Source organism: Cadophora gregata (genome assembly GCF_030347475.1).
Source record: "Cadophora gregata isolate MNR1 chromosome Unknown scaffold_1, whole genome shotgun sequence".
In the NCBI taxonomy this organism is placed as follows: domain Eukaryota; kingdom Fungi; phylum Ascomycota; class Leotiomycetes; order Helotiales; family Ploettnerulaceae; genus Cadophora; species Cadophora gregata.
The window spans coordinates 3,667,569-3,692,741 of NW_026695924.1; the positions used below are offsets into that span (position 1 = coordinate 3,667,569).

Consider the following 25,173-nt stretch of genomic DNA (forward strand, 5'->3'; position numbering starts at 1 on the left):
AGACATCACCAACATCCACAGCTTCGCAAGAGCCCAACCACGACATCGAAATCTTCGAATACAAACCAATACACAGATCTGAAACAGTATATACACAGCGGCAACAATGTTCGCACCAAAGAAAGGCGCCTACGACACGGCCGCCAAAGACACCGACTTCCGCAAAAAGTACGACCGCGCCGAATATGCCCAAAAGGCCGCAGAGCGCGAAGCCAAAGAAAAAGAAGAATCCAAAGCCCGCTATGAAGCCAAGCTCGCCGGCAAGAAATACTACGCTCCCCTCACCGGCGAAGAAACTCTCACGCAAGCACGCGCCTCCCGCCTCGACGTCTCCGCCAATGTAGGGAAAGTCACACTCATGCCCGCTGGGGCAGCGACCGGCAAGAGAGGTCGTGGAGCGGGATTCTATTGCAAGGATTGCGATTTGACGTTTAAGGATAATCTGCAGTGGGTGGAACATGAGAATAGTATGCAGCATTTGAGGGCGATTGGGCAGACGGGAGAGGTCAAGCGCGCGACGGTGGAGGAGGTTCATGAGAGGATTGCGATGATTTGGGAGAGGATGGTGGAGGAGAAGAGGGGGGATGTTAAGACGCTTGGGGAGAGGTTGGAGGTAAGGAGGGAAGAGGAGGAGAAGAGGAGGGAGGAGAGGAGAGAGAAGAGACGGGAGGCGGTTGAGAGACAGAAGGCAGAGAGGGAGGAGGGTGTTAAGGTTAAGAAGGAGTATGGGGAGGATGTGAGAGTTGAAGGGGAGCATGATGAGGATGATATGATGGCTAGTATGGGGATTACTGGATTCGGGACGTCGAAGAAGTGAAGGCTGGGAATGGATCTCTTGATTTTAGCGATGGTGTTCGGAGTTACCAATTTCAAAGCTTCATCGACTCAGCGGTATAGAATTGGATCCAGGCAATCCTCCGATCACAGTTCCATCTCTTCATGGAGATTATTCATAAGCCCTAGGTACCTTGGAACGAGTATCTGTCTCCGCCGCACCTCTCCTCGAGAACCGCCGCCTGTGTCAGAGACACAAAATGGATGTCAGGAGGTTCCGTAACCTCTAAGCCTTCGCCCCTCTGCCTTCCATTCATCCTCTCCCTCCAGGACCCCTCAACAGCTTTCCTCGCGACCCTCTGGATCCGTTCCCCTTTCCTACCATCACACCTTCTCACCAACACCAGTTTCTGCAGACTCAAGAACGGAGTCAACGAATGTGGAGACGAAGCATAATTTCTGTGTCTGAAACCTAGAACTGTTAGGTTCCGCACTCGTGCGAGATGATCCGTAAGTGTTACTTCATGGTTGGTAGGATGCGGTGTTGCCGAGGGACTTCCCCATCCTGGATGGCATTTCAGGACTAGAATGTCTTTGTCAAATTCAAAATATCTTCTTACACCGTCAACATCACCAAGTTTGATCAACGTATACCGCTCAAGTGCCAGTGCTCGTGCCTCTCTGTTCACCTGAAGCAGTGCAGGGATGCCGCTTGGCACGCAGTGACTGGTATATAGCTCCTCTCCATCAGTGTACATGAATTGGGAATGGGAGGTTGAGGCAGACTGGGACGGCGAAGAAGGCTTGAGGATTGGGAGAGAGGCAGATGTTACCCAAAATCCGGAAGTCTGGATGATAAAGAGGATACGGGGTGGGATTCCTCTGAGCACTTGGGAGAAGATGGAAAGGCGGAGCTCGAGTGGTAGGGTGGGGAAAAGTTGGAAAGATGGATCGGAGACCATTTCAATGCAAGATCTTGTCCGTTCAATGGTATTACATCTACTTGTGGGTATCAATTTCCATCCAGCGTGGTCGACTTAAGTGGAAAAACTTGCGATGGCAAAAAGTGGTGCATCCTCTGTCTTGCCATCTTTTCTGATATGGCGAGAATGTTCAAGGACATTCTCGACGCAGGTGGAACTATTTATGTGCATCCTTTGTCAAAGCAATGTTCTATTTCCTGGCAGTTGACTGACTGGCGAACTATCACAATCAGCTGGAGCGACAAGCGCCAGCTATCTCATCTGTCATTATGAAAGGAGTATCTGTAGCTTTTTAGTCACTTACCGCCTTCCTTCCTGGTCATATATCACTCTGTGCACTCACTCTACCATATGGATAATAAGTACCTTGTGTTGAGCTTCCGTATTGACTAACTTTTCTTTAGTATTCCCACGTGGACACCCAAACCAATCACAGGCGTAGCAAGGGATGTGTTCTGTGTGCTTTGTTATTCTTTTGTTCATAATCTATATGCTGTCATACCAACCTGCATTTTACTTCTCTAAATGAATATCTCTTTGTTCCTAATTTCTATTTTTGCATTTGCTGGGTCACGATGACCAGTTTCGGAGACCGTGGGGGTTTTTGTCGATTCTTCTCGGATCTTCTATTTTCAATATCTCGTCTTCTTACGCCGAAGGTCTTGATAATGTGTTACAATGAGTTTGCGCTGCTGTCAGTGGAGGAAACAATGTCTCTCTGTACTACTTCTCTTTCCTCCGCTCTTGTTAGTACATTGAACAGCTGGAACTCGCTTGAGTCGGCACGAGCATGCAATACATACCGGAAATTCCCTTTCACAGAGAACATCCATGATCAAACTTTGAGCTTTTGGATGTGCAGTCCATTTACATCAACTCAAATAACATTGCAATTCTACCCCTCCAAAAATTCCAACTCCCTCGGGTTCCCAAAGACATCACAAGGGCAAAACCTCCACGCGCCCCAGTACTTGCGCATGTACCAGTATTTCACCAAATACGGTACGAAAAATGGAAATGGAGGCCACCAAGAATGTAAGCCTCCCTCGAACGTGGTATCGTTCGCACCTAGTGCAAGGGGAAGGACTAGATCCTATGTAGTTTAGCAGAGTCAGCACATCCATACAAGATAACTACAAATATCTAGCAGGCATGTCACGAGAGACATAATAGGACAAAATTATCTGCTTCAAGCTTACCTGATTTTTCATGTCCTTCATGACAGCTTTCTCCAACTCGTCCGAAGCAGTCTTTAATTCCTCCCCACCATACTTATCCAGTCCCAACAACGTCCCAATTTCCGCCCTCAGATGGCTTTCCAGCACTGTCGCAAACCCATCTAGCAACTCTTTGAACTTCACGGCATCATACTCCTCCGGCTTCACCGTTTCTACATACTCTCGAAACTTCTCCAACCCAGCATCAAATGCTTGATGGTCGCGGACATTCGCTTCCATGATTCCGGAGACTTTCGTGTACTTTTCTATTGCCGGGAAGAAGAATTGCTCTTCGCCCCAGTGGTGGTGATGTAGTGCTATGTAGAATGCTTTACAGAAGACTAAGAAGTTGGCGATATCGGTCGGCTTGTAGATATGTGCGCATTGGAGGTACATGGCGTTGAGGCTGCGGATGAAGATGTTGTGGGCTAGGGTCATCAATGTTGCGACGTTGATGGTCTCGGGATGGTACTGGGTGTATGGCTCAGCTTGAAATTTTCTCTCAATTCCAAAGAGGTTGATTGATAGTTTTTGGCTGGGTCTTGATATGATGTGAGATGGAAATGCACTTACCTCGGCCGTTTTCTTTGGAGGGGACATCAGAGGGATGGGACCGTCGACCCATGGCTTCTTCGACATTGTGCCTGCAATCCTTCCTGAAGCTGAAGTTCTGAAGTTCTGACGATGAGTCCTTCTTTCAATAAACCAGGGTCTGTTTTTCCGCTCGCAACATATATCCAATGTTCAGAAAATAGAAAACCCGTCCTTGCTGACTTCATTCAAGATAAGTAGTTAACAGTCTTGAAATTATTATGCCCTCTCTTCAGTAATATCCAACAAGCCTGATTCTCAAACATCGACTTTTTTTGGGAGGGGAAGGGATGAGCTTGAAGTGGGAAGAAACTAGTTTTAAGAAACGACCACAGCGCCAATGCAGTACCATGCAAAGAGCCTATCTTGGATGCTACCTCCCTCACCTGCAGGTCCCACACCAAGAGCTGAACCTGATCTGGTATCAGAAACCGATCAGTAAAGCATGTAGCATTGATATGTTATTTTTCGAATATGAGGTACGAGTGTAGTGCTGACGTGAGTGAAGATCCTGTGGAGTTGGGTTTGGGGGCTGGACCATGCAGGGAAAACAACAACAGCTTGGATATAAGTTGGCAGTTTTCAAGCACGGTAGAGGCACGGAAACAGAGATATCAGGACTCGAGTAGCTGATGGACGCTTTGTAAACGGAATAAAGAAATTCATTTGTGCAACGTATTATCACAACACAATAAATCCTTCACTACGGCTCAAGTCAACCCCTGCTCTTGGTAACGCTTGGAATCGATAGGCACCTACTCTATAAGAGGGAATCCGAAAGGAGTTCCCCGTAGTAAGGAAGTCGGAACCGATAGGTTCTCACACCCGATAGGTCAATATTACGCCGGTCGAGAACTTCAATACCACACTTTTTAATAATAACAAGCTAAGCCTTCTGGCTGATATGCCTGCTTTAATTTTGAAATACTCGGATTTGGGTAGGCTTTGGACAGCTTGAGGGTTGATATGTTCAATCATACCTGCTACCGAAAATATCCCACCATGCCAGGTCCGGATGAACAGCCCTTGAGCGAATACTTCAACTTGAAAGTATTTGTTATCACAACTTTTTTGTAACGTCACTGCACACCCTCCATCGCACGACAACTACCAAAGCTGTCGAAATCAGTGCAGCCCCTCCAGCATAAAATATGGCAGGTCTGTACAGCGAAATCGAGGTACCTTTGTCGGCCCCTGTAGCATCAATGAGGAACCCAGCGATTGGATTTCCGAGCAGCAAACCTGGTGCCCATACTGTAATAGTAACACTGATCGCTGCAGATGCTCTACTAGATCCAACATGTCTCGCAATGGCTGTTGGTAGCGTTACGAAAAATGCGCCATTGGCTATGCCGTTCAAAACAGAAAAGACAAGTAAAATAGCTAGCGTTGAAGAGAAGGACCATATAGCAAAGAAGGTGATTGCATTGAACGCCATTGTCAAGAGCATCATGTTGAGTGCCCCAAATCTGTCGCAGGCATACCCCGACCCAAGACGTCCGATCGCCATCGAAGCATTGAAGCAAGCAACAACACCTGACACAGTGGAATGCGAAAGGCCAATGGAGTTGCCTACGTATGGTAGGAAAAAGGATGGCACATACACCGCGAACACTCCAATTGCTCCAGAGGCGAGTAAATAACAGAACGAAGCATCTTTGAACATAGACCAATCGATGATAAAGCTACCGCCGGCTGGATGTCGTTCTCGGATAAGAAAAGCTGCTGGCACACCGGTAACAAGAGACAGCAGTCCCATGATGCGGAAGGTCCATACCACACCGAGCTTTTCGACCAGAACCCCTGTGATAAGAGCCATAACTGTAGCTCCGATGCCTCCCCCCAGCTTCACAATTCCGTTGGCAGCCCCAAGTCTCTTGTGGAACCATTGGACAGGGAGACTGTTTGTCATGGTGTATAACAACGCAATGCTGAGCCCGTATGAAACTCCACAAGCCACGAACATACCGCCTACACTGTGAACGGCAAATCCACTTGCAACAAGCCCAGTACCGTAAACGATGATCCCGATCAGGCTTGTCAAGCGGGCTCCAATCTTTCTCGCGATTGGAATGGCGACGATACTGAGGCCGACTGACATTCCGAGGCCAAGAGAACCGATGAATGACACAGTGCTTGACGAAGATCCCTTCAATGTTGTCTTCAGAAGTGCAACCTGAAGAATGCCCCATGATCCGGTCCACTGGGTATCGAAGCAATTAGCATGTACCAATATGTGGGAGCATTCCCGAGAAGAGGAATATGAACAAGAGCAGAACTGAATTGAAATTTCACATTAAAAATATCAAGTGTCTACGAGTACAACTTACAGCATTTAGCCAGAATGTATGGATGAAACAAGCGGCGAGAACTAGCCAGCCATACCCGCCATCGGGGATTGCTTCTAATACTTGATCACCCGCAAGATTTTCTCGTTCTGATGAAATAACGGCTGTTGTGTCGTTTGATTCTCCGCCTTTGCTGGGCAAATCTGATAAGACAACTGGTGGTGTGACATGTGAATTCATTTCTGGTCGTGATTTTTTTTTCCCTGCAAATGAGCTTAATAGATGTGAAATATGCTCTTCAAGCGGCTTACTGGGCTGGTTATAATCGTGAAATTGTAATTGTGATGGTAATTAATCTCAACGAGACTAATGATCCAAGGAGGTGGCTGGGTGGTGGGATGACGACCTTCTCGGCTGCTAGCCAGTAAGCTATCCAGGCCATAGAACATGCCTGTTCAGCTGTCATCTGCATCCTCCCCCTTGGCCTGCAGTTTACTCGTACGTTGTTTACACCATGATTCTTGAATCTGCAGATCTTCGTCTTCTTTTGGTCGTTCCATCCGATAATTATGTCCAATGATTGGTTTCGCGGCATGGTGAGACGAGGTGACTTGATTTCATATTCGGAGACGAGACTCGCATCCCGACGACTTTCCTTTCTCTTTTTCTTGTAACGACTTCAACGGTATCCATCAATTGCTACGAGTGTTGAGGGCCTCTTGGCAAAGTAACAGCAGAAAACACAGCATATCCCAATCGACTTCCTAACTACCGCATTATCCAAGTAGTGCAGGATAGAAGTTCTCGCAACGCTGCCCCTGTAGACATCTTTCCAGTCGCAGCTAATATATTTTCAAAGTAGACTTCTCTGGTAATGTATGGAGATTAAAATTAAATGATTAAAGAAAACCCATTGATGTACGGAATTGTCTCGTTGCAATTTTGCGACTGAGAAAGCAATGTGACCCATGACGAACATAATCCATCCTACCACCGGTACACTGCCTGATCGAAATCAACAATTATTCAGCCATGAACTCCTAGTACCTGCTCCATTCCTCCCGTCAGAACGGCATTCTTTTCCTGCTCGGCATAAGTAGCACAGTACGCACTGTACTTTGTGCTAACAAACTCTTTTGCTGTGGTATGTGCGTCGTCGGCATCGCTGAATTCCGTCGTATCGTTTGGACGAAGGAGATATGCGATCGAGTATCGATGACCTTCTTCACCTGCCCGACCCTCTCTAGTCACCCGATGAACACAAGAGTAAAGCTTTTTGCCTGACAAGAAGCGAAGTGTATCTCCGATGTTAATAACAGCATGGTTTACCCGTGGTTCGACCCATTCCCACTGACTGGTCTGTGGGGCAATGACCTGCAGTCCCCATTGATCACTAAAAAGAACTGTGAGAGATCCGAGATCAGTGTGCTTCTGATGCGTCAGCTGTCCAGGGTAGCTGAGCAAAGCAAGGATGGTGTCTGACGGTTTGTCATGACAGTGGTCCTGGGCCAAGTTCAAGTCGCCCTTCAAGTCCAACACATCGGACAAGCGATGAAGAAGGACATCGACAATGTATTCACAGGTGCTGATGTAATAAGAGGTGAGGCTGCAGTTCTTTTGAAATTGGAGAGGAAGCGTCTTGGATATATCCTGCCTCAATTCGTAGCTGCCAATCTTACTCAAAGTTAGACAGGGCCAATAGGGGTTTAAAAAAGCTTACAGCTAGATGTTCAAATGACTCGTTTGGTTTCGCTCTATCAATTGCGGAGAATGTACCTCCAGAGACATAACTTCATTTCCAACGTAAACTTTTGCTCTCCTCCCAAGTTACATGTGAGAAAACGTACCCTCGAGTTGGTTTTCCTTGGCTATCAAGCATCTTCGCGTCAATGGGTTGGCAGAAATAATTTTCCATGAGACGAAAGAGCTTTTCTTTCCCCGTAGGCAAGCTTGCGACTGTGCTTTTAGCAAAATCTAAATAGAAGAAGCCGTATTCAACACTGGCTGCCAACAACTTATCAACTTCGCTCCGATCACCGTCCTCAAGTGCGGCAAAGTTGATTGTGCGAAGAGAAGCCACAGATCTGCCATCATCAGAGGATAAAAATGGCGCCATGTTATATCTTTCCGAGGGCTGTCCAGAGCAGTTCCTTGAAATTGGGGAAAGAAAGATGCTTGTCTGTGACGTTGTTCTAGTCTTTGAACTTGTGGAACAGACGCTATACATCAGAAGTAAGATCTCCACAGACGTGGCAGATAAAGCCGAGGTATGGAAGGCAAAAGAAAACTTGAATAGGAAGCACTGCCAAAGTCTTGGAAAACTATGCTCAGGCAAAAGACTGGTGCAATAAAAAGTAATATAGTATAATTTCAGATTATCCCCCACTCAGAGCTAATCTGGTGATGATGTGTGTGGTTTTTGCTATGAGAGCATGAATTCGCCAAGCTGCCAAATTGTTAGCAATGCACAGATCGTATGATACAAAGCCTCAAATAGAACGAGTGAATTCAGCCTGATCTTTGTTTCTTGTCTTCTTCCTTATAAAGAAACACAAGACTAATAACATGCAGGGCATTATTGAAGCAGGCGGCCTCTTTGAGAAGCTATTGCGTGAGAGCGACGTGGTTTACGGAACAGGCCCTTTGATGTTCACGGCCCCTTGCCTTGTGAGAATTAACATCACACACGCCCCTTTCTGGATAATCATACGACTGATAATAGCAAAATCACTTCTGATGTGGACTTGTTATACCACTTGATGTTCAAAGACAACTCTTAAATAATAAAGTCGGGACTCTTACGGCGAGTCTCGGTTGAAAATAAACAAGATGGCACGTGCACTGGCAGGCAGACTGGAACGTTGGTCGGGCAACCAGAGGAACCTGCCTGCTACTTTCATGGGTCAACACACATCACGCCATCAACAGACCGGTATTTTCAGCATCTAACCATTGTCAAAAGCAGTCCCAGTTCCCAAGAAAGATGATCCAGCCCTCTTTGGTTATATGCCGCAGGTGATAGCATCCACGCCACCGCTTCAGATCAAGGTCAGCCGCGGGGAACGGGACTTGGTATTTCTTGGGGAGGATTGCACGCATCTCGATCCTGTTTCGTTGTTCTTTCCTAAGCTCAAGACCGGCGCGTATATTCATCAAGATAAGACTCGTGAATATTATTGGATCAGCTGCGACAGTGCCGGGTATTACGTGAAGTCCTCACAAACGTCTGTCGGATCGAGGCAGAAGGGATCGTATGAACTTTACAGCTGATGTTTTGTCCATTTGTCTTGAGCAAGTGGTTCGATTCTACCTCTCCTCTATTCTCACACTTCTCCAAAGCAGAATTATCGTCCTCGTCATGGACTTAGTTGAGGGTGTCAGTCTGAGAAGCCTTGCTAGCTCTATTCAAGAGTCGGCAAACACTCTCCAAGCGCTGCTTGATCAACACAACTTACCGCAACCAACATTCTCTCCTGGTGGCCGAAGTGACTGGGTAGATTCCCAATGTCAACCATCTATCCTGGCAGCTCGATCAAAACTTATCGACACATCGCAAACTCTTCTCAATTTCGTACTGGGGCCATCTGATATTCTGGCAGCATATGCCGGACCCCGTGTGACAGAGATCGAAGTACTGCGTACCATGGATACCCTGAACGTTGCTGCCGTAGTGCCTCTGGATACGGGAAGCTCGGTTTGCGAGGTAGCTCGGAAGGTTGGCGTGAAGAACATGCCCGCTTTCGAGAAACAACTCCGGTTTGCGTACCTGATGGGTCTCTTCAGACAAGGTGACGGCGGAATGATATACCATACTGCACTCAGTGCCGAGTTGCCGAACTCAAGAGCATGGGTTGGACTGAGATTGAGCAAACTGTTCAATCAGGGCTGCTATGATATTGCAACTGCGCTATGTACCGAAGTATTGAATGGAACGCCAGTGATGCCATGTGCTTTAGCGGATCCGAAAAGAAAGGGTAGAAGCTGCTACGAGCAACTCGAAGACGACGTAGAGGGGAAAGGGATGGAAGTGTTCAGTCAAGGAATGGTCGATCTGTTTTCTTTACATTCCGGTGGTTCAAGCTTACCCTTTCTCCGTGGGTTTGATTGGGAGTCCTTGAGCGAGGGCGCCGTGGTCGTGGATATTGGTGGTGGCAACGGTCACATTGAAGCTGAAATTGCGCCATTCTTACCTAAAGTATTATTTGAGATCCAGGATCAGCCATCAAACCAGGAGGCTGCCCAACGACTGACATTGGCTCATGGACTGGACGAGCGGGTGCACTTCCAGGCTCATGATTTCTTTTCATTACAGCCTGAGCGACCTAAATACGGACAGCCTGCCGTATATCTCTTGATTCGAGTGTTGCAAGATTGGCGTGACGCTGATTGTGTGAGTATCTTGAGACCTCTAATTCCAGCCATGGAAAAGTTTGGAACCAAGCTTTGGATTATGAATCGAGTGTTACCGGATGATGTGGATACGATGCCAATTCACAAAGAGAAAATGCTGCGTAGTTTGGACCTTCTTGTTTTCACACTTTCGGGGGGTGGGGAACGAAGCGTTCTTGAATTTGAGAGACTTTTTGCTTTGGTGGATTCGAGGTTGAAGATTCAAAAATCCGTGAGACCTCTTAACTCACTCTTCTCTTTCATCGAGGCTGTACTGGTATGATCAGCTCGGCTTCCGAGAAATTCGCTGTCATAACTATTATCTTATTGGAAATCAATATTCTTAGCCTTTCCCATGAAGAAGTCTTGCGAGAATATTACAATAATATTTAGATAAGTTCAAATTTTTAAAAAGGAAAAAATGCCCTGAACGCATAGACTTCTGCCCCCTAATTTGTTACCACGGCTCACCTCTTGCTCATTCAGCCTAGCTCACGCAGCGATGGCTCAGGTCCAAAGACGGAAATAGAAGTTGCTCATGTCAATATTCCTATATCGAACGATCTGTACCAAACGCTGCAAAGCGGCAAAATTCTAAGATACATGATATCAATAATTGACACCTGTTTCTTTGTACAGTCTATCCTGAAGATAGAAGATACCAGATATCCAAAAGGCATCGAAGAATTGGCCAGTAGCCATCCACGGCTACGCCATAGTCCCCAACTCCTAATTATTCAAAAAGGGTATCCAAAAACAAAAGCCAAGCCTAACCCAGTCAAACCAAACAAATCCAGAAAAATAAAGCCATCCATCAAACAGTCACCTCCCTCCTCTCCACACCCTCACTCCCCACTCTCCCCCTCGGCTCCAAGACCCGCCCACCCATCTTCATCTTGACAGCCAACCCCTCCAACGCCTCAACCTTCTCCTCAACACCAATAAGCTTCTCCTTCATATCCTGCGCATCCTCAAAGATCAGCGGCACAACCCTCGCTTGCAACTCACCCAGTTCGCCCTGCAACTCCCTATTCTTCTCCCTCAACCTCTGAATCTTCTTGTTGCTAGCTTCTCTCTCCTCCTCATTCTTCCTCTCTATCCTCTCTAGCCTCCTCTCAAATATATTCATCATCCTCTCTTCCATCACACGTTCCCGCTCTTTCGTCTCTTCTTCACGTTTAGCAGTTGCTTTCGCTGCATCCCGGTTCGATATCTCCATGAACAGGAAATGCGCTTCAACCTGATCCTTGATTGTCTTCTGGTAATGAAGATTGCCATCTCTCTGCCTCTGGAGATCTTCAGTGAGCATTTGCAGGTTGGCTTCCAGGTCATGTATGGCTTCCTCCTTATGTGCATTCGCTCCTTCGAGTTCTTCGATGCGGACCTGGAGTTCGGAATGGGTGATTTTGACTTGCTCGTGGGAGATTTGTAGGTCGCTTAGTCGGGCTTCGACTGCGAATACATGATTTTCTGTTTCTCGGATGCTGTGCTCGATATCGTTAAGTCGACTCTCCATCTTTGCATGGATGCTTCTGGATTCTAGGTCGGAGTTCTCTAGTTCTCTGATGCTGGCCTCGAGATCATCACGCTGCGATGCTGAATTCATCCCTTCCAAATCCATGATCTTGGCCCGCAGCTCAGACAATTGCTCTTCAGTGCCCTCATCCAGTTTCCGCAGATTTGCCTTCAGATCGTCAATATTGTCAATATTGCGGTGGTCTGACTTAGCCACGGACGTGAAAAGCTTGTCGATTCTAAACTCGCAATCCTCTGCAGTCTTCTCGATACGAGCCTCTATACTCTTCAACTGGCCATCGTTTTTCTCTTCAACAGATTCAAGTCGCTTCTTAACTTCCAGTAATTGAGTCCTCGTCCTCTGTTCAGAGGCCCCCAACTTCTCTGTCACATCTTGTGATAGAGTCTTGACTTTCTCCTCAGATGTAACGACACTAGACTTCAACTTCTCCATATTTGCAGTATTCTGCTTTTCAGCCTTCTCTTGCCGTGACTCTAAAACCGACATCCGTATCGAGCCCGCATGATTCTCGTTTTCCAGAGCACTCAGATACTGGGCTCTCGTAGCTGCCAAGTTTTGAGCTGCTCTCTGAGCATAAACCGCCAGCGGCTGCTGAGGGATATTGAAATCAATTCCCAGATCCATTGCTTTCGGTGGAAACAAAGTAGTGTCCTTGAAAGCCATCTGCTTCGACACTGGATTTGAGATCTTCTCTTTGATATTGTTCTGGTGTGCTTTACCCCTTACATGAGTCTCCACACCATGGAATGTAGGTTTTAGCGACCGATCACAGTCAAGGCATTTTATCATCCCATTATCTGTGTCGAATTTGCTGTCAGGGTACTTGTCGCGAAGATCCCGGACAATCTCACGAACTTCCACACTAGAATTATCCTTCTTCTTCTCCTCCTTTAAGCAAATATTCGCCGTGCCATTGAGTCCAAACGCCCCGAAGCTTTTACCATGACTCCCACTTAACTTCAGATTCTCGAAGCCAGACAGGCTTCCACACTTCCGAGTCGAAGCAAATAGTCTTCCGGGCGCACTTGTTCGTCGAGACCCGCTCAATGATGTGCCAGCACGCATTCTCTTTGCGCTACGTCTTGGTGTGGAGTTCGCATATCTCTGGGGACTGATGGGATCGAAACTGCTGCTATCATCACTGGCTGCTACTTCGAAAGGGCGGGCTCTCTTTCGTGATGGGGTTTGCATGGAGGGTTGTTCGGAGGGAGGAGAGATGAGAGGTACAGCATTGGCTGCCATGGCGTTATATGCTTCTTTATGTCGGCCTGTAAGAAGAGATTAGTTGAGATAACATGCCTTTAGAGAGGAAATGCATACGAATTTGATTTGCGTGATCAATTGACTCCTGCTCGCTGGTTCTGTGCAATTCAAGAGACGGCACTTCGGACAGTTGGGACCTCTCAGCAGTCGCCTCTGCTCCAATGTCTTCTAGGCATTCGTGACTTGCGGTGTTCCTTGCCCTCGGGGCACCTTCTTCTTCCTGCGTCTGCTCTTCTCGCGTCTGTTCTTCTTGCGTTTCCTCTTCCTGCGTCTCCTCTTCTTGTGGTCTATAACTCTCATCCACGTCCTCATGCGCATATATCTCCACCTCTTCTTGCGTATCCACTTCTTGCGTCTCATCCTCTTGCGTCTCCTCTTCTAGCGGTCTATAACTCTCATCCTCATCCTCATCCCCTCCCCCCTCCACGTCCTGCCCTCTCCCTTCATTATTCTCCCCATCCACCACATAACCATCCACCCCCTCCCCCAAACCAACCTCCTCCATCCTCAGCACCTCTTCCTCACCCTTCCCCTCCTCCTCATTGTTCCCACTCTGCCGCTTATCACTCAACCTAAACCCCACCACCCTCCCCTCCCCCTCCCCATCCCCAAATCTAAACATCCTAAGCACCCCCGCAATCTTCATACACCTAATCCCCCGCACGATCCTCTCTCTATCCGCTTTATATCTTTCTCCAAATCCCTTCCCTATCAATCCCTTCCCTATCAATCCCTTCCCTCCCAATCCCTTCCCTCCCAATCCCTTCCCTCCCGCTCCCTCTTCTTCTCCAACAAATTCCTCCTCTTTCTCAAATCCCGAAAGACCCTCCAAACAAACCCCAATCAATTCCTTTCCCTCGACCGTCTCGTGCGGAAGGAGGTTCAGGGAGCGGATATGCGATGTGATGAACTTGGATATTTGGGATTGGGTGAGGTGGGTTTGGGTTGGACTTGGGGGCATTATTGGTGGTTTTGTGGAGGGGGCATTGTTGGATTGGATTGGTGTAAATCGAATTGGATTGGTGTGGTGTGGTGTGGGCGTGAATTGGTATGGTGGAATTGGAGAGAGATGGAGGGGAAGATTATAAAGTCAGATCAGCTGTTGACGCGAAGCGCGTGTTCGTGTAAACAATGGGTCTGTGCGCAGTTCGCAATATGTCCCCACCAGCTCACTACCTACATGAAACCCTGAATTTACAGACTTGAAAAGGAGTCCAATTTCAATTTGATATAGCTTTACTTTACTCTTTGAAGTATCTATGGTATCTCTTGTGACTTCTTGAATGGAAAAATTGTTGATCGTGCGAATGTACCGTTGAGTCAGTGTTCCAAAACCCTTTCCCTCTCATCTATGTATGTAGTGGCATCACCAAGACCTCAGCCAGTCCTCGTGCCTCGATATATTCTACAATTAATTCGTACCAAGCCAATCCAGTTTGAATACTAGATTGCCGTACCGGCCCATACATCCCATGCTTCCCCATACAGAGCCGGACCCAAGTCATATTGTCAACTTGATGCAACGCTCAGGAATCAGAAACGCCAGACACCCAGTGCGCCTCATGCAATCAATACACAGTCTGATTTGGCCCAGACGCCACGCTGTTATAAAATTCGTCGCTTATAGACACCATTGTCTCTACAATGTGCAAGAAATGAAGTAAACCACTTTTCAACTCGACTCTAGAACTTTCGTGGTTTTCTGTTTGGAACAAGCGGCTGCGTGGGCTTTGGAGGCTGCGAACCCTTGGGAGGTTGCGAGCTACTCGGAAGCTGGGAGTGATTAGACGGAGCTGCAGGCTGCTTAGTCCTCGACGGACCATATTTACCCGGGACAATCGTGTCTGTTTGCGAAGATGGAGGAGGTCTAATTGGCGTCGAAGCGTTGCTATTCTGTGCGGAAGATCTGATCAATGCTGCTGTCGAGGAAGTAGTCGATGTTGAAGGATGTCTGCTTATGCTCGTCGGCATGCTGATTCGCGAAGGTGGTCTAATCGGTGTCGTGGTCCCACCAGTAGCAAGTTGTGAAGTCCGTGAGGCGGAACTGGCAACACCGACCTGTGAGGAGCTTTTCGGTGTGCTTGATCCTCCGCGTTCATTGTCGCTCATGACTCCACTTCTTGGGGTAGAATAGGTCTTGAGCAGAGCTATTTGCGCAGCATTTCTTTCCTCCTTCTTCTCCAAGGCTTTCAGACGCTCCGCCATCTTCTCCTCCCGCTCTTTACTCTCATCCAGTAACTCCTCCAGGCGTTGCTCAAAAGATCTCCTCGATTTCGCTTCGCTGACCTGCTTATTCTGCAGATCCTCAATACAAACTTTCTGTATCTCAACGACCTCTGAGAAGTATTTGACCCACTCGTCGAATTTCTTGGCCTTCCTCGTGAGATTTTCAATATGCTTGTCTTGAGCCGAGAAACGCTCATTGAGGAGGTCGATGGATTCGTTAAGTGGGCCGATGAACTCGCGTACTGACTCTACCATCGTTGTGGTGCTCAGGTTGTTCTCCTCAGTAACTTCAACCCTTTCTTTGAGCTTCTTCAAGGTTTCCGCAAAATTCTCGTTGGCTGCTAAGATCTGGCTCCGAGCAGTCTCTAAAGTCTCGATGCGGTCGGACATATATGTGATGACCTGATTGGCCCCGTCTGGAGATTCTTCGCGATGCTCTAGGAGTCCAACTCTAACTGCTATGACTCGATTATCCTGTTCCAACTCATTCTGAGATTCAAGCAATTGGAACTTGGACGATTCCAGCTCCTGGATCCGCGCATTGATGTTGGTGATAACTGTGCTAGCTTCCGTCAAACAGCGTTGATTCATAAGACCGCTTAGCTGGTCTGTTAACCCAGCTTGTTTCTCCTCCACGGTCTCAAGAAGTCTCGCAATGTCGGCGCGGAAATTCTCCAGTTCCTCCCAGCGAGATTCGTGCTGTTCATCTCTGGCTAATAGTGCCTCAAGGTTCTCCAAAGTTTCATTGGGAACGTCTTGTGAGCGGGCTACTATTTGGGACAGATTATCAATGCCAGAAATCAAGAGTTCGCGCATGGACTGAATATCGATAACATGCTGATCTTCACGTGTTTTGAGGCCAGAGATTTCCTTCTCGATTTCTCCATACTTGTTATTTGTTTCTCCAAGCAGCATCCCGTAGTGAACAAGCTTCATCTTCTTTTTTCTGTTGCTCTCTTCCAGAGCCTCAAATCTCTTGGATATTTCGTTCCTGAACAAGTCATCAGAGGAGTGTAGGGAATGTTTAGAAGGCGGATTGGGATGCGAAGGACTGGTTTGAACGTGCTGTGGAATTGATTCATGGTCAGAAGAGCTACTCCGATCTGCCAGAACGTCTGCGGCCTTGAGTTGTGATGGCTTGTACTTGACAGTTTTCGAGGGAAGCTCGTACATGGCGTGTCGGCCTTCCATCGATCTAGGGGAAGTTGAACCTCTGGCAGGACTGCGCACACGCTGGTCCACACTCACAGATTTAGTGCCAGATGTCGAGTGCTGTGTAGATCTCTTGTGTGTTTGACGTCGTTGACTTGCAATTCGTTTGAGAACTTCCGTTCTCTTCTTGGTCTCTAATGTCTCTATTGGCACTTCTCCCATCTGACCTAGCTTTGACATGACGTTCGATACATGCGATTCTGAATTCAGGTGTATCTGCAGTTTCGCGATTGAGCCTTGGAATTTTGTAGCAATTCTCCGCCCTCCACAATCATGGCAGATGATTTGAAAGGTCTTGCCCAGTACAAACTTCTCGATGACTACTTCAAAGGCATCATCAGGGTACCTCAAATGGAGTTTGTCGAATTCGAAAGGTGACATCGTCGAAAGTTGTTGATTTTGTGGCTGAGTCGTTTGGAAATAATCCGTGAACGCCTATTTTTTGTTAGTTAAGCAAGGGATGCCACTCAATAATACCATACCTGTTTCTCACGACCTTCAATTGCAGATGTAGAATTCTCGTCAATGGCCTCAATAGATGGCATCACAGTATCCGGTGGCTCAATTTGCTGTGGAGTAGACCTCTCACGAGGAGGCGGACTTTTCGGAAATGTGAGAATGGATATTATTTCCGACTGGTCTGATCCGCTAGAACTGGAACTTACTTCTCGGTCGCTTCGTTTATGCTTCTGCCTTTTGGGCTTTGTTTGTGGCTTCGGTGCCTGTCTTTTGGTAGAAGACGATGCTGCTTTCTCTTGCTTAGACGCATGTTAGCTATTCCTGCAAAACGTCTTTCATGGGCTACATACCTTGACAATGACGACATCATCATCATCTTGCTTCATCTCGAACTTTGGCTCAAGCTTTGAAGGAGGAGGTGTATCTTCTCGCTGGAAAGAGTTAACGAAAGCTACCCAAAATCAATTTATCCTTCCTACCTCGACCTTGACTCTTGATCTCTCTGAGGTGATTGATTAGTATTGCTCATTCACTGGTTGTTATTATGCTTACCAGCAGGGCTGAGATCTTTCAAGAACTTCTCCAAATTCATTACCGCCTTCTCCGCAACCTGGTCAAGTACAGCCCAAGTCTTGAAAGTCCAAACCCAATGGGAAATGTCAGTCAAGCCTCGATCTGACATGTAGTCCTTGGGACGGCAATCGGGATGCAAGACATAAGTTCCCTCTTCCGCTGAGACTCTGGTCAGAACATCGTCCTAAACTTTTCAGTGAATACTCTCAGTCAATTTAGAGATGAATCTATACCTCCACCATGCGCCCCATCAGTCGCATAACCAGGTTAGCTCGCTTCCGAACCTCAGCCACCGGTGTGACTGCCATGCTTGGGAAAAAGTGGTCCTCACGTATCGTTCCATTAGACTCGGGGCCACTGATAGATTGAACGACAGCATGGACAAAATCGATATACTCCTCACATGAAGGTAACTCCTCATTCTTGAATCTGTTGATAGCAGAGGAAGAAGCGCGAGAAACGCCAACTGTAGGGACTCGAGATGGAGCTGTGAAGGTCAGCTTTCTCAATCAGGGCGTGAAGCACTTCCTTCCATGTATATTGAGGAAAGAGCGGATAGCAAGAATCAAGAGTAGGGAGAGAACTTACGTTGCGAACCATTGTCACTATCAAGAAATCGCTCAATACTCTTCATAGCTTCTTCAACATGAGGAAACGCCACAGAGCCATTGAAGAAATGAGGAATCCAAGGTGGATCATCACCAATCACCAGATAGTCAATCGTAGACCGATTTGGGTGCGGTCTATACATATTTGGTTCTGTGCAGACCAAAAGTAGGTGTTCATCCTAGGAGCCGTATGTCAGTTTATTTTCAACCTCAAGGCGCCACCTCACAAACAAGCAAGCACAGAAATCAATCCCAAGCCATAAAAAGCTCAACAGTAACTACAAATCCCATCTCTCAACTCGAGGAACCAATCACAAAAAGCCGTACCCACACAACACAACACAACACAACACAGAACGAACCAGCGCTCAACTCCCAGGACCACGCACTCGACAAAAGAAATCACCCATCCCAACCCCAAGCAAAGCAAAGCAAATCATACTCACATCAACCATCCTCCCCAAAATCCTCTCCAACAACCTCATCTTCCCCCTAATATGCGGCGCCTTACTCCTAATAAACGGCTTCTCGAAATTCAGCAGCCCCGGGTTCAAGCCCACCGTAAACGGATCCAGGTCCCAGAAGTTATCCCGCATGATCTTGCCGACCAGCCGCTCGTACTCGGCACAGTTGGATGTTGGGCCTAGAGCCGTGGAGACCGTGATGGAGCGGGTGGTGGTGGTGTTGTTGCTGTGGGGAGAGGGGTGGGAGAGGGAGATGGAGGGGGAATTAGGGGGAAGAGACGAGGCGGGGAGGGAAGGGAGGAGGGAACGTGATGCTGAAGCAGAAGCAGAAACAGAGCGGGAGGCGGATGATGCGGATGTGGATGTGGATGTGGATGTGGTTGAGGGTGTAGGTGTCGTGATCATGGGATGTGAGGTTGAGTTTGAGTTTGAGTTTGAGTTTGAGTTTGAGGCTCCGGGGTTTCCTGGAGGGGGTCCAGAGGCGCCAGATGAGGATTGAGCCATACTGGCGATGGTACCTACCCGACCGGACGGACGTCTGGAGGTGGCTCTGGGAGCGAAAGGTCCGGTTGGAGAGAGGTGGTGTTGAGATGGAAGTCGGCGGTGGACGCGTTGGAGGAGCTGGATGCGCACGGGCAGAGAGCGGCTCGAGCTTTACTGTACACGTGATTACGTGCATGAGTGGAAGCGAGAGGATGGTCGATGGTCTGGCGCTGACCTGGCCGGGACGACATGTGGATTATGTTGGATTGGATTATTTGTTATTTGGATATGATGTTTATCTGTATGGCTAGTACACACTATGAAGGAGTCTTCCAAGAAGTATAAAGAGCAGGCACCAAATATCATTGGCTTTTACATCCAGGAACCCCACCATACCAAAAAACAGCTCGAGATTGGTAAATCTTGAAGGATCATTTCATATCCTGACTGAACAGACTTTTAATACATCCTTCAATGTTCCAGACCTCCCTCATCACACTCATGCTACCCCGATCTCCAGCACCTAACCTTCCATCCATGCTCCGCTACTTTCCATCCACTGCCTTCACCAGGACATACACTCACAGCCAATTCCAAGCATCACGCGAGACAAAAGGAACGAGACGATACAAGACAGTGCAGGTCCAAAGAAACAATATGTTCATAAGACCAAATATACATCAACCCGTCACCCAACATTCCAACCAACCCCACATGAACTTCGTAAAGAAAGCGGCTCAAGTGAACCCAGTATTTTGTTGTTTACCTTGCTGTACCACTCGCCGCCTCATTGTCTTATCCACGTGCCATCCATCCACATTTACATCTCCAATAGCCTGTCCAATGAGGTATCCAAATCCATATCCAAGTGGAATTTCATTTCCAAGCAACAGTCAAAACTCAACCACTCCACCAACAAGAAGATATCCACCTATATAACAAAAGACAGGGGAAGGGGTATCCACCAAGTACATAAACAACAATCCATCAGATGTCTTAAGACACCTCATCAACCAACAAAGCACCCAAAAACATAAAACTGCAGAAAGGGGTATAGAACGCGACAACAACAAAAACCAAAATATGTAGCAACAAAATCGTTCATGGTGTTTTCAACTAAACAAAAATTGTAGTGAAAAGATACACATCCCAGCTGTTGTCCTGCCCTGCCTGCTCTCTGCTGATAAACTCGCAGCGAGAGATTGATTGGACAAGAAGACAGTATGTGGTGCGGTAACGATATGTGCAGGATAAAGAATAGATTGTAAAACGATGGCTGGCGTTGACTGATTGACTTGGATTGGACTTGGACATGGACCTGTAGAGGAAGTTGACGAAGACGGACAAGAGATGGCGTACGTGATAGATGCGCGGAGTTGATCGAGGAACGTAGTAAGAGTGCTGAACGACGGCAATCGACGCAAGCGAGCGAACAAGGCGTATTACGTATATCCAGACGCATTAGAAAGTATATGTAAAGCAGAAGCCATTCAATAAAGTACGATGGCATGTCGAAGAAGGCGAGCCAGTCATGATTTGAAACTGGGATTTTGGCGGTGCTCGACCGCGTGAGATTTGAACAGGGTAGAATGTAACTTTTGAGCGCGCTCTTGCTGCGGGACTAGAGCCCGCGGATTCAGGAGGCGTCGCTGTTTAGAGCATGTAGCCAGCAACGGCGAACATGACTACCAGGCTGAACAGACTGCTTGAGGTGACGATCGTTTCTGGTGCGCCGGACTTCTTGGTTGCGCTTGCGATAGGACTTTCAACTGCTGTTGTTCCTGATAGAGCAGTTCCAGTGCCGCTTCCGGTAGAAGGGTAGCCACTGGTAGAAGTGGTTGTTGTGTTCTTCTCTTCGAAGAGCACGTGGGGCGAGTTGTCGGCTGTCGGGTAAGCTGAGGTCTTGTTGGCAGAAGATGAAGAAGTTGAGGTTTCGCTGAACGAGCTAGAACTCGTGTATGAAGATGAGGTTGAAGACTCTGAAGTAGACTCCGACGAGCTCGTAGAAGTTGTCGAAGTCGGTGTTGGTGTTGGAGTGGGTGTTGGAGTTGGCGTGGGTGTCGGAGTCGGTGTAGGAGTAGGAGTTTCGCTTGACGAAGATGCCTTTGCAGCAGAGTCCCCGAGAAGGTCAGATGCACCGGAACCGCTAGAACCGGTGTTGAAAACAACGATGTTGGCAGTCTCTCCTTCTGGGATCGTCACGACGCAAAAGTTGGCTCCTCCTGCTCCAGAGGCCTGATCAGCGCTCGTGACACCGCCAATGCCGTTCTTTGATGGGTCGATCGAGCATGGTGTGCCGTTACAGCCAGAGCCTGAGCAGACGACCTTGATACCAAAGGTTGGCTTGGATTTGGTAAAAGTTGCGTCGGAATCAGTGAACTTTGGGTTCCATCCGAGCTTAAGGAAGGTGTTTCCAGATGCGTCCTGGTTAGTACCTGCAACATATGGTGACCAGTTCCCAAGTGGCTTGGATCCGTCTCCCCAGATGCAAGCATCGTCTGTATCAATGCCGGGAGCATTTATATAGTAACTATTCCCATTAGCGAAGTTTGGAGGCTTGATTCCGAAGACTTACTGTGCTGCAGTGCTGCACCAGTAGCTTGGATCTGGAACTGCGATACCTGCCCAGCTATCGACCTTGGTAGGAATAAGCATCGACTCGCCTCCAGGCAAGACAGTCTGGCAAAATGAAACGACCTTCCCAGCATTGTTCTGGACACCAACCGAGCCGGCTCCTGACACACAATACGGCTTATTGGGAAACGGCTTGCTGGCTTTGCCGTTCGAATCACAGTACAGTCCACCATCCTATGCCCGTCAGTATTCCGTGCCTCCGATTCAAGTTCTGGACCTACCATCGACAATGGGTACGTGTATGAAGTCGCCTTTGGGTTCCATTGCGCCATAACCTCTCCCGGTGGGCACGCATACGGACAGTAAGTGCCCGAAGTGCAAGATTGATCCGGACTCATTGCCCATCCTCCATTTGACGAGCCTGGTGTGACTGCGACCAAGCCAGCATCGGTAGGGAAGGCGCATGTCGCACGCTTCTGCAAAGCGCTTTCGTGACCCTCGGCCCGGGGCGAAGCGTGTAGCCTCTTGTGACTATGTCTCTTCTCCAAAATATCCAAATGCGACAAGCGATGACCAGGTTTTGCGTCGCATGGCGATGAGAGCAACAGTATCGCCGTACCAATTGCGGCCTGAATATCCAAGAGCCTCATCGTGTATGTCGTTGATGGATCTGTTAGGGGCCAGATTCTGCCTTGGTGATCAATTCGTGTCGCGATTCCTATCCAAACTAATATCCTAAACGTCGATGTTTTCGCGCGTGGATTCCGAACGAGTGTTATTGAAGAGGTCCAGCGCTATATCCAAACATATCCTGTGCAGAATGAGCGACTTGTGGTGAGCATGCAATTCAGGACGAGAGTAAGTTAACAGCGGTAAAGACTCAACCAAAGGAGTGTGATGGAGAACAAGAAGATGCAGCACGCAAGAGCAGGAGGAGGAGGAGAGATGTGGTGGAGCGAAGAAAGCAGTGAAGAAGCCTCAAGCTCGTCCCTCTGGCCCTGGCCTGCCCTGGCCTGCTCTGCTCTGCTCTGCTCTGCTCTGTATTTGCCCTGCACTTGCGAGACAAACACAGCCAGATAGCACAGCTAGACGACCGACGAGCACAATGGCCCGGGCCCGGCCCCATGTTTCCCATCTCTGCAAGTCGTCCGGCATGCTCTAACCGGATTGGACATGAGCATCCCAGATTGCACAGCCAACCACAACGCACAGAGCTCGTCGTCGCCAGCAACGGGGGAGAAGGGGGAGATTGGCAGCAATCTCAGGACCTGGTCGATCCACTGTGATATGTTCTGGATGCACTACAGTAGGAGGGATTGACGGCTGGGCGTTGCGCACTGCCCAATGAACGGGCCTCTCCTATTCTGCCGAAGTTGCGGCAGCGCCAAAGCTTCCTCGCGTACCTGACATTATGCATAAAGGGGCAATAGTTTAATTGCCCACATTGTGGATGACGGCGAATCACAGCTTCGGATTGCGAAGAAGGGAATTAAACTTGATCGCATTTCCCTGTCGTTTTTCCTGGTTCCTGGGCTTAACCGAGGCCACTTACGGAGTACTCAGCGCCATCTCATGAGGAGATATCTGCAAAAGCAATTGTGATGGATGGCGGCGCTGAGATGGTCTGGCTGGCCAATTCAGTTGCTGGCTGTGTCTTGGTTACCTGCGGCGAGAGAAAACAAGTCTCGATGGGCGAGCAGGAGTTTTGACAGCGGAAGACAAATTGCATCATTCCATTCCGAAGCCATCCTGCACGTGCTCCCGTCCAATCATCCAAATCACTTCACAGCTACGAGTACCTACTTGTTGGAAGGGAGTGATCGTTGGCGATACAACCGGCTGTCGCAACAATGCATTCCACGAATGTCCATCTGATCGCTTCATTATTACCCCTCCCCTCCCCATACTCTCCTCTGATACCAAAAACAGTTTGCCATGGCTAGCCGTCGCAGCATCCCAATTTTTCCATTGGCCGGGCCTGCGATTCCATACTGTATGGAGAAACAGCGATCGATAAGAGATTACTTCATCAAACAAAAATCCGGGGTTCTCGCATCTCGAATCTCGAATCTCGATCGACGCTTCGACCCGCGTCTGGCCTGCCTCCATCCAGCCTGCAACAAAGAAGAAGCAACAATAATAAGGTTCGCCCCTCCCTGTCAGTACTACTGTATTGTTCTCCTCCTTTCCTCTCCAGGCTGCTCAAGGCTGAAAAGAGACAGGGGAAATTAACAACAAGATGATACCCGAAATGAAGCGGAGATGGTACCTACGAGTACCTAGTATGTTATCGCGTCACGCGATTCGTAGAGGGGTTTATGCAGTGGCATTTACCTAGATTGCACAAACATATCGAGATGCTATGCTTTTGTGAAAGTCGATAGACGGACGGACGGACGTATGTATGGAGAAAGGGGGGGGTGAATTGACTTTCGAGCCCCCGGTGAGCCACAGCTGGAATGTGGTCAGCCACAGTACAGCACAGCACAAAAGACGTGGAATCACATGGATTCTGGCTCAGAAAGCAAATTAAGTAGGTGGCTTGTGTTGCTCTGCATAATACATAAATATGCTTGAACTCACAGATTTGCATAAATATCCAGGAATTTTGACATTTAATCAAATGAGAATCGTGCAGAAGAGCACAGCTTCGCTTGAATTGGAAACTGGGTTGTAAAGTTGCAGTGCAGTAGAAATTCATGTTCTTCTTCGTCGCCTTCCCATGCATGCAGCATGCCAAGATATCTTGAGCAAGTCAGGTCTTGGCAGGCATTCGGATTGATGGAGCTTCGACTCTGGAGCGGTCTATACTGATTCTCATAAAAAGGAGGGACGTAGAAGAAAATTTGTTTTCCATCGATCTGGGGTCCGATAAGGTAAGCGAAATTATAGGGAAGAGGGTTAGGTCAATTCTGGAGTCGCGGGAGGACTTCTGAAGCGAACTTGGAAGCGTAAGCGAAGACAGCGGTCAATCCAACAAGTGGTTGTGCACTCGTAGTAGCCTTTTACTGTCCACTTCCTTGAGTGCATCAGAAAACGCGCTGACAATGTCCTAGAGAAATTCAGAACAATTCTCGAGTATTAGGCACAATTGATTTAGAAGTCTCATGTTGAAGTCCTTAGGTGCGCTTACGACATCGCAGAAGTAGGGGGGCGTGGATTTCATGCTATGTTTGACGCCACTTTGAGATCATTCAAATCTTCTGACCAGTCGACTGGACATCCTTCAACTCAGTCTTTGCCACATAAATAGGCAGAGGACCCTTAGCACGGACCATAGAAAGCTGCTCGAAAGCATAAGCAACCTGCAGTAGCTTTTCTTCCGAGAACTCCTTGGTCCCAAAAATCACACAGTAACTGCCGTCGTCGAGGACTGCTGGTCATGGTTTCGTGCTGTAGTGTCTGCCGCCAGGTCACTGAAGGACCAAGGCATCAGCATTGAGGATGTCTGGGATGAAATGTTGTTTGCTGGATCAGCTCAAGCGAGATTCGCACAAGCATCACCCTTAAAATTGAGCAAATCATGTGGCGC

At 48.0% G+C, this 25,173-nt stretch overlaps 9 protein-coding genes across 9 annotated transcripts; 2 read left to right on the forward strand and 7 right to left on the reverse strand.

Moving 5' to 3' along the window:
• Positions 1 to 106: 106 nt before the first annotated feature.
• ONS95_001186 (uncharacterized protein) lies at positions 107 to 817 on the forward strand (the record flags this gene model as incomplete). The annotated part of the gene is made up of 1 exon (XM_058494371.1): positions 107 to 817. One exon carries the CDS (start codon positions 107 to 109, stop codon positions 815 to 817), a length of 711 nt encoding a protein of 236 aa, XP_058364574.1.
• A 1,835-nt stretch (positions 818 to 2,652) lies between these two features.
• ONS95_001187 (uncharacterized protein) lies at positions 2,653 to 3,613 on the reverse strand (the record flags this gene model as incomplete). The annotated part of the gene is made up of 3 exons (XM_058494372.1): positions 2,653 to 2,850; positions 2,957 to 3,445; positions 3,548 to 3,613. The coding sequence occupies 3 exons, from the start codon at positions 3,611 to 3,613 to the stop codon at positions 2,653 to 2,655; spliced, it is 753 nt and encodes a 250-aa protein (XP_058364575.1).
• Positions 3,614 to 4,248: 635 nt separating this feature from the next.
• Positions 4,249 to 6,210, reverse strand: ONS95_001188 (uncharacterized protein). Its single transcript, XM_058494373.1, has 3 exons — positions 6,165 to 6,210; positions 5,896 to 6,116; positions 4,249 to 5,768 (listed from the first exon to the last, which is right to left on the reverse strand). The coding sequence occupies exons 2-3, from the start codon at positions 6,091 to 6,093 to the stop codon at positions 4,626 to 4,628; spliced, it is 1,341 nt and encodes a 446-aa protein (XP_058364576.1). The 5' UTR covers positions 6,094 to 6,116; positions 6,165 to 6,210; the 3' UTR covers positions 4,249 to 4,625.
• A 511-nt stretch (positions 6,211 to 6,721) lies between these two features.
• On the reverse strand, positions 6,722 to 8,592 carry ONS95_001189 (uncharacterized protein). Its single transcript, XM_058494374.1, has 3 exons — positions 7,701 to 8,592; positions 7,574 to 7,643; positions 6,722 to 7,527 (listed from the first exon to the last, which is right to left on the reverse strand). The coding sequence occupies exons 1-3, from the start codon at positions 8,078 to 8,080 to the stop codon at positions 6,880 to 6,882; spliced, it is 1,098 nt and encodes a 365-aa protein (XP_058364577.1). The 5' UTR covers positions 8,081 to 8,592; the 3' UTR covers positions 6,722 to 6,879.
• A 168-nt stretch (positions 8,593 to 8,760) lies between these two features.
• Positions 8,761 to 10,775, forward strand: ONS95_001190 (uncharacterized protein). Its single transcript, XM_058494375.1, has one exon. The coding sequence runs from the start codon at positions 9,107 to 9,109 to the stop codon at positions 10,523 to 10,525; it is 1,419 nt and encodes a 472-aa protein (XP_058364578.1). The 5' UTR covers positions 8,761 to 9,106; the 3' UTR covers positions 10,526 to 10,775.
• On the reverse strand, positions 8,761 to 14,112 carry ONS95_001191 (uncharacterized protein). Its single transcript, XM_058494376.1, has 2 exons — positions 13,100 to 14,112; positions 8,761 to 13,047 (listed from the first exon to the last, which is right to left on the reverse strand). Exons 1-2 carry the CDS (start codon positions 14,001 to 14,003, stop codon positions 11,057 to 11,059), a joined length of 2,895 nt encoding a protein of 964 aa, XP_058364579.1. The 5' UTR covers positions 14,004 to 14,112; the 3' UTR covers positions 8,761 to 11,056.
• A 613-nt stretch (positions 14,113 to 14,725) lies between these two features.
• ONS95_001192 (uncharacterized protein) lies at positions 14,726 to 17,025 on the reverse strand (the record flags this gene model as incomplete). The annotated part of the gene is made up of 2 exons (XM_058494377.1): positions 14,726 to 16,915; positions 16,963 to 17,025. 2 exons carry the CDS (start codon positions 17,023 to 17,025, stop codon positions 14,726 to 14,728), a joined length of 2,253 nt encoding a protein of 750 aa, XP_058364580.1.
• Positions 17,026 to 17,065: 40 nt separating this feature from the next.
• On the reverse strand, positions 17,066 to 19,088 carry ONS95_001193 (uncharacterized protein; the record flags this gene model as incomplete). The annotated part of the gene is made up of 8 exons (XM_058494378.1): positions 17,066 to 17,080; positions 17,146 to 17,238; positions 17,290 to 17,370; positions 17,419 to 17,441; positions 17,492 to 17,696; positions 17,746 to 17,999; positions 18,101 to 18,299; positions 18,567 to 19,088. 8 exons carry the CDS (start codon positions 19,086 to 19,088, stop codon positions 17,066 to 17,068), a joined length of 1,392 nt encoding a protein of 463 aa, XP_058364581.1.
• Positions 19,089 to 20,720: 1,632 nt separating this feature from the next.
• ONS95_001194 (uncharacterized protein) lies at positions 20,721 to 22,291 on the reverse strand (the record flags this gene model as incomplete). The annotated part of the gene is made up of 3 exons (XM_058494379.1): positions 20,721 to 21,597; positions 21,643 to 21,875; positions 21,923 to 22,291. 3 exons carry the CDS (start codon positions 22,289 to 22,291, stop codon positions 20,721 to 20,723), a joined length of 1,479 nt encoding a protein of 492 aa, XP_058364582.1.
• Positions 22,292 to 25,173: the final 2,882 nt, after the last annotated feature.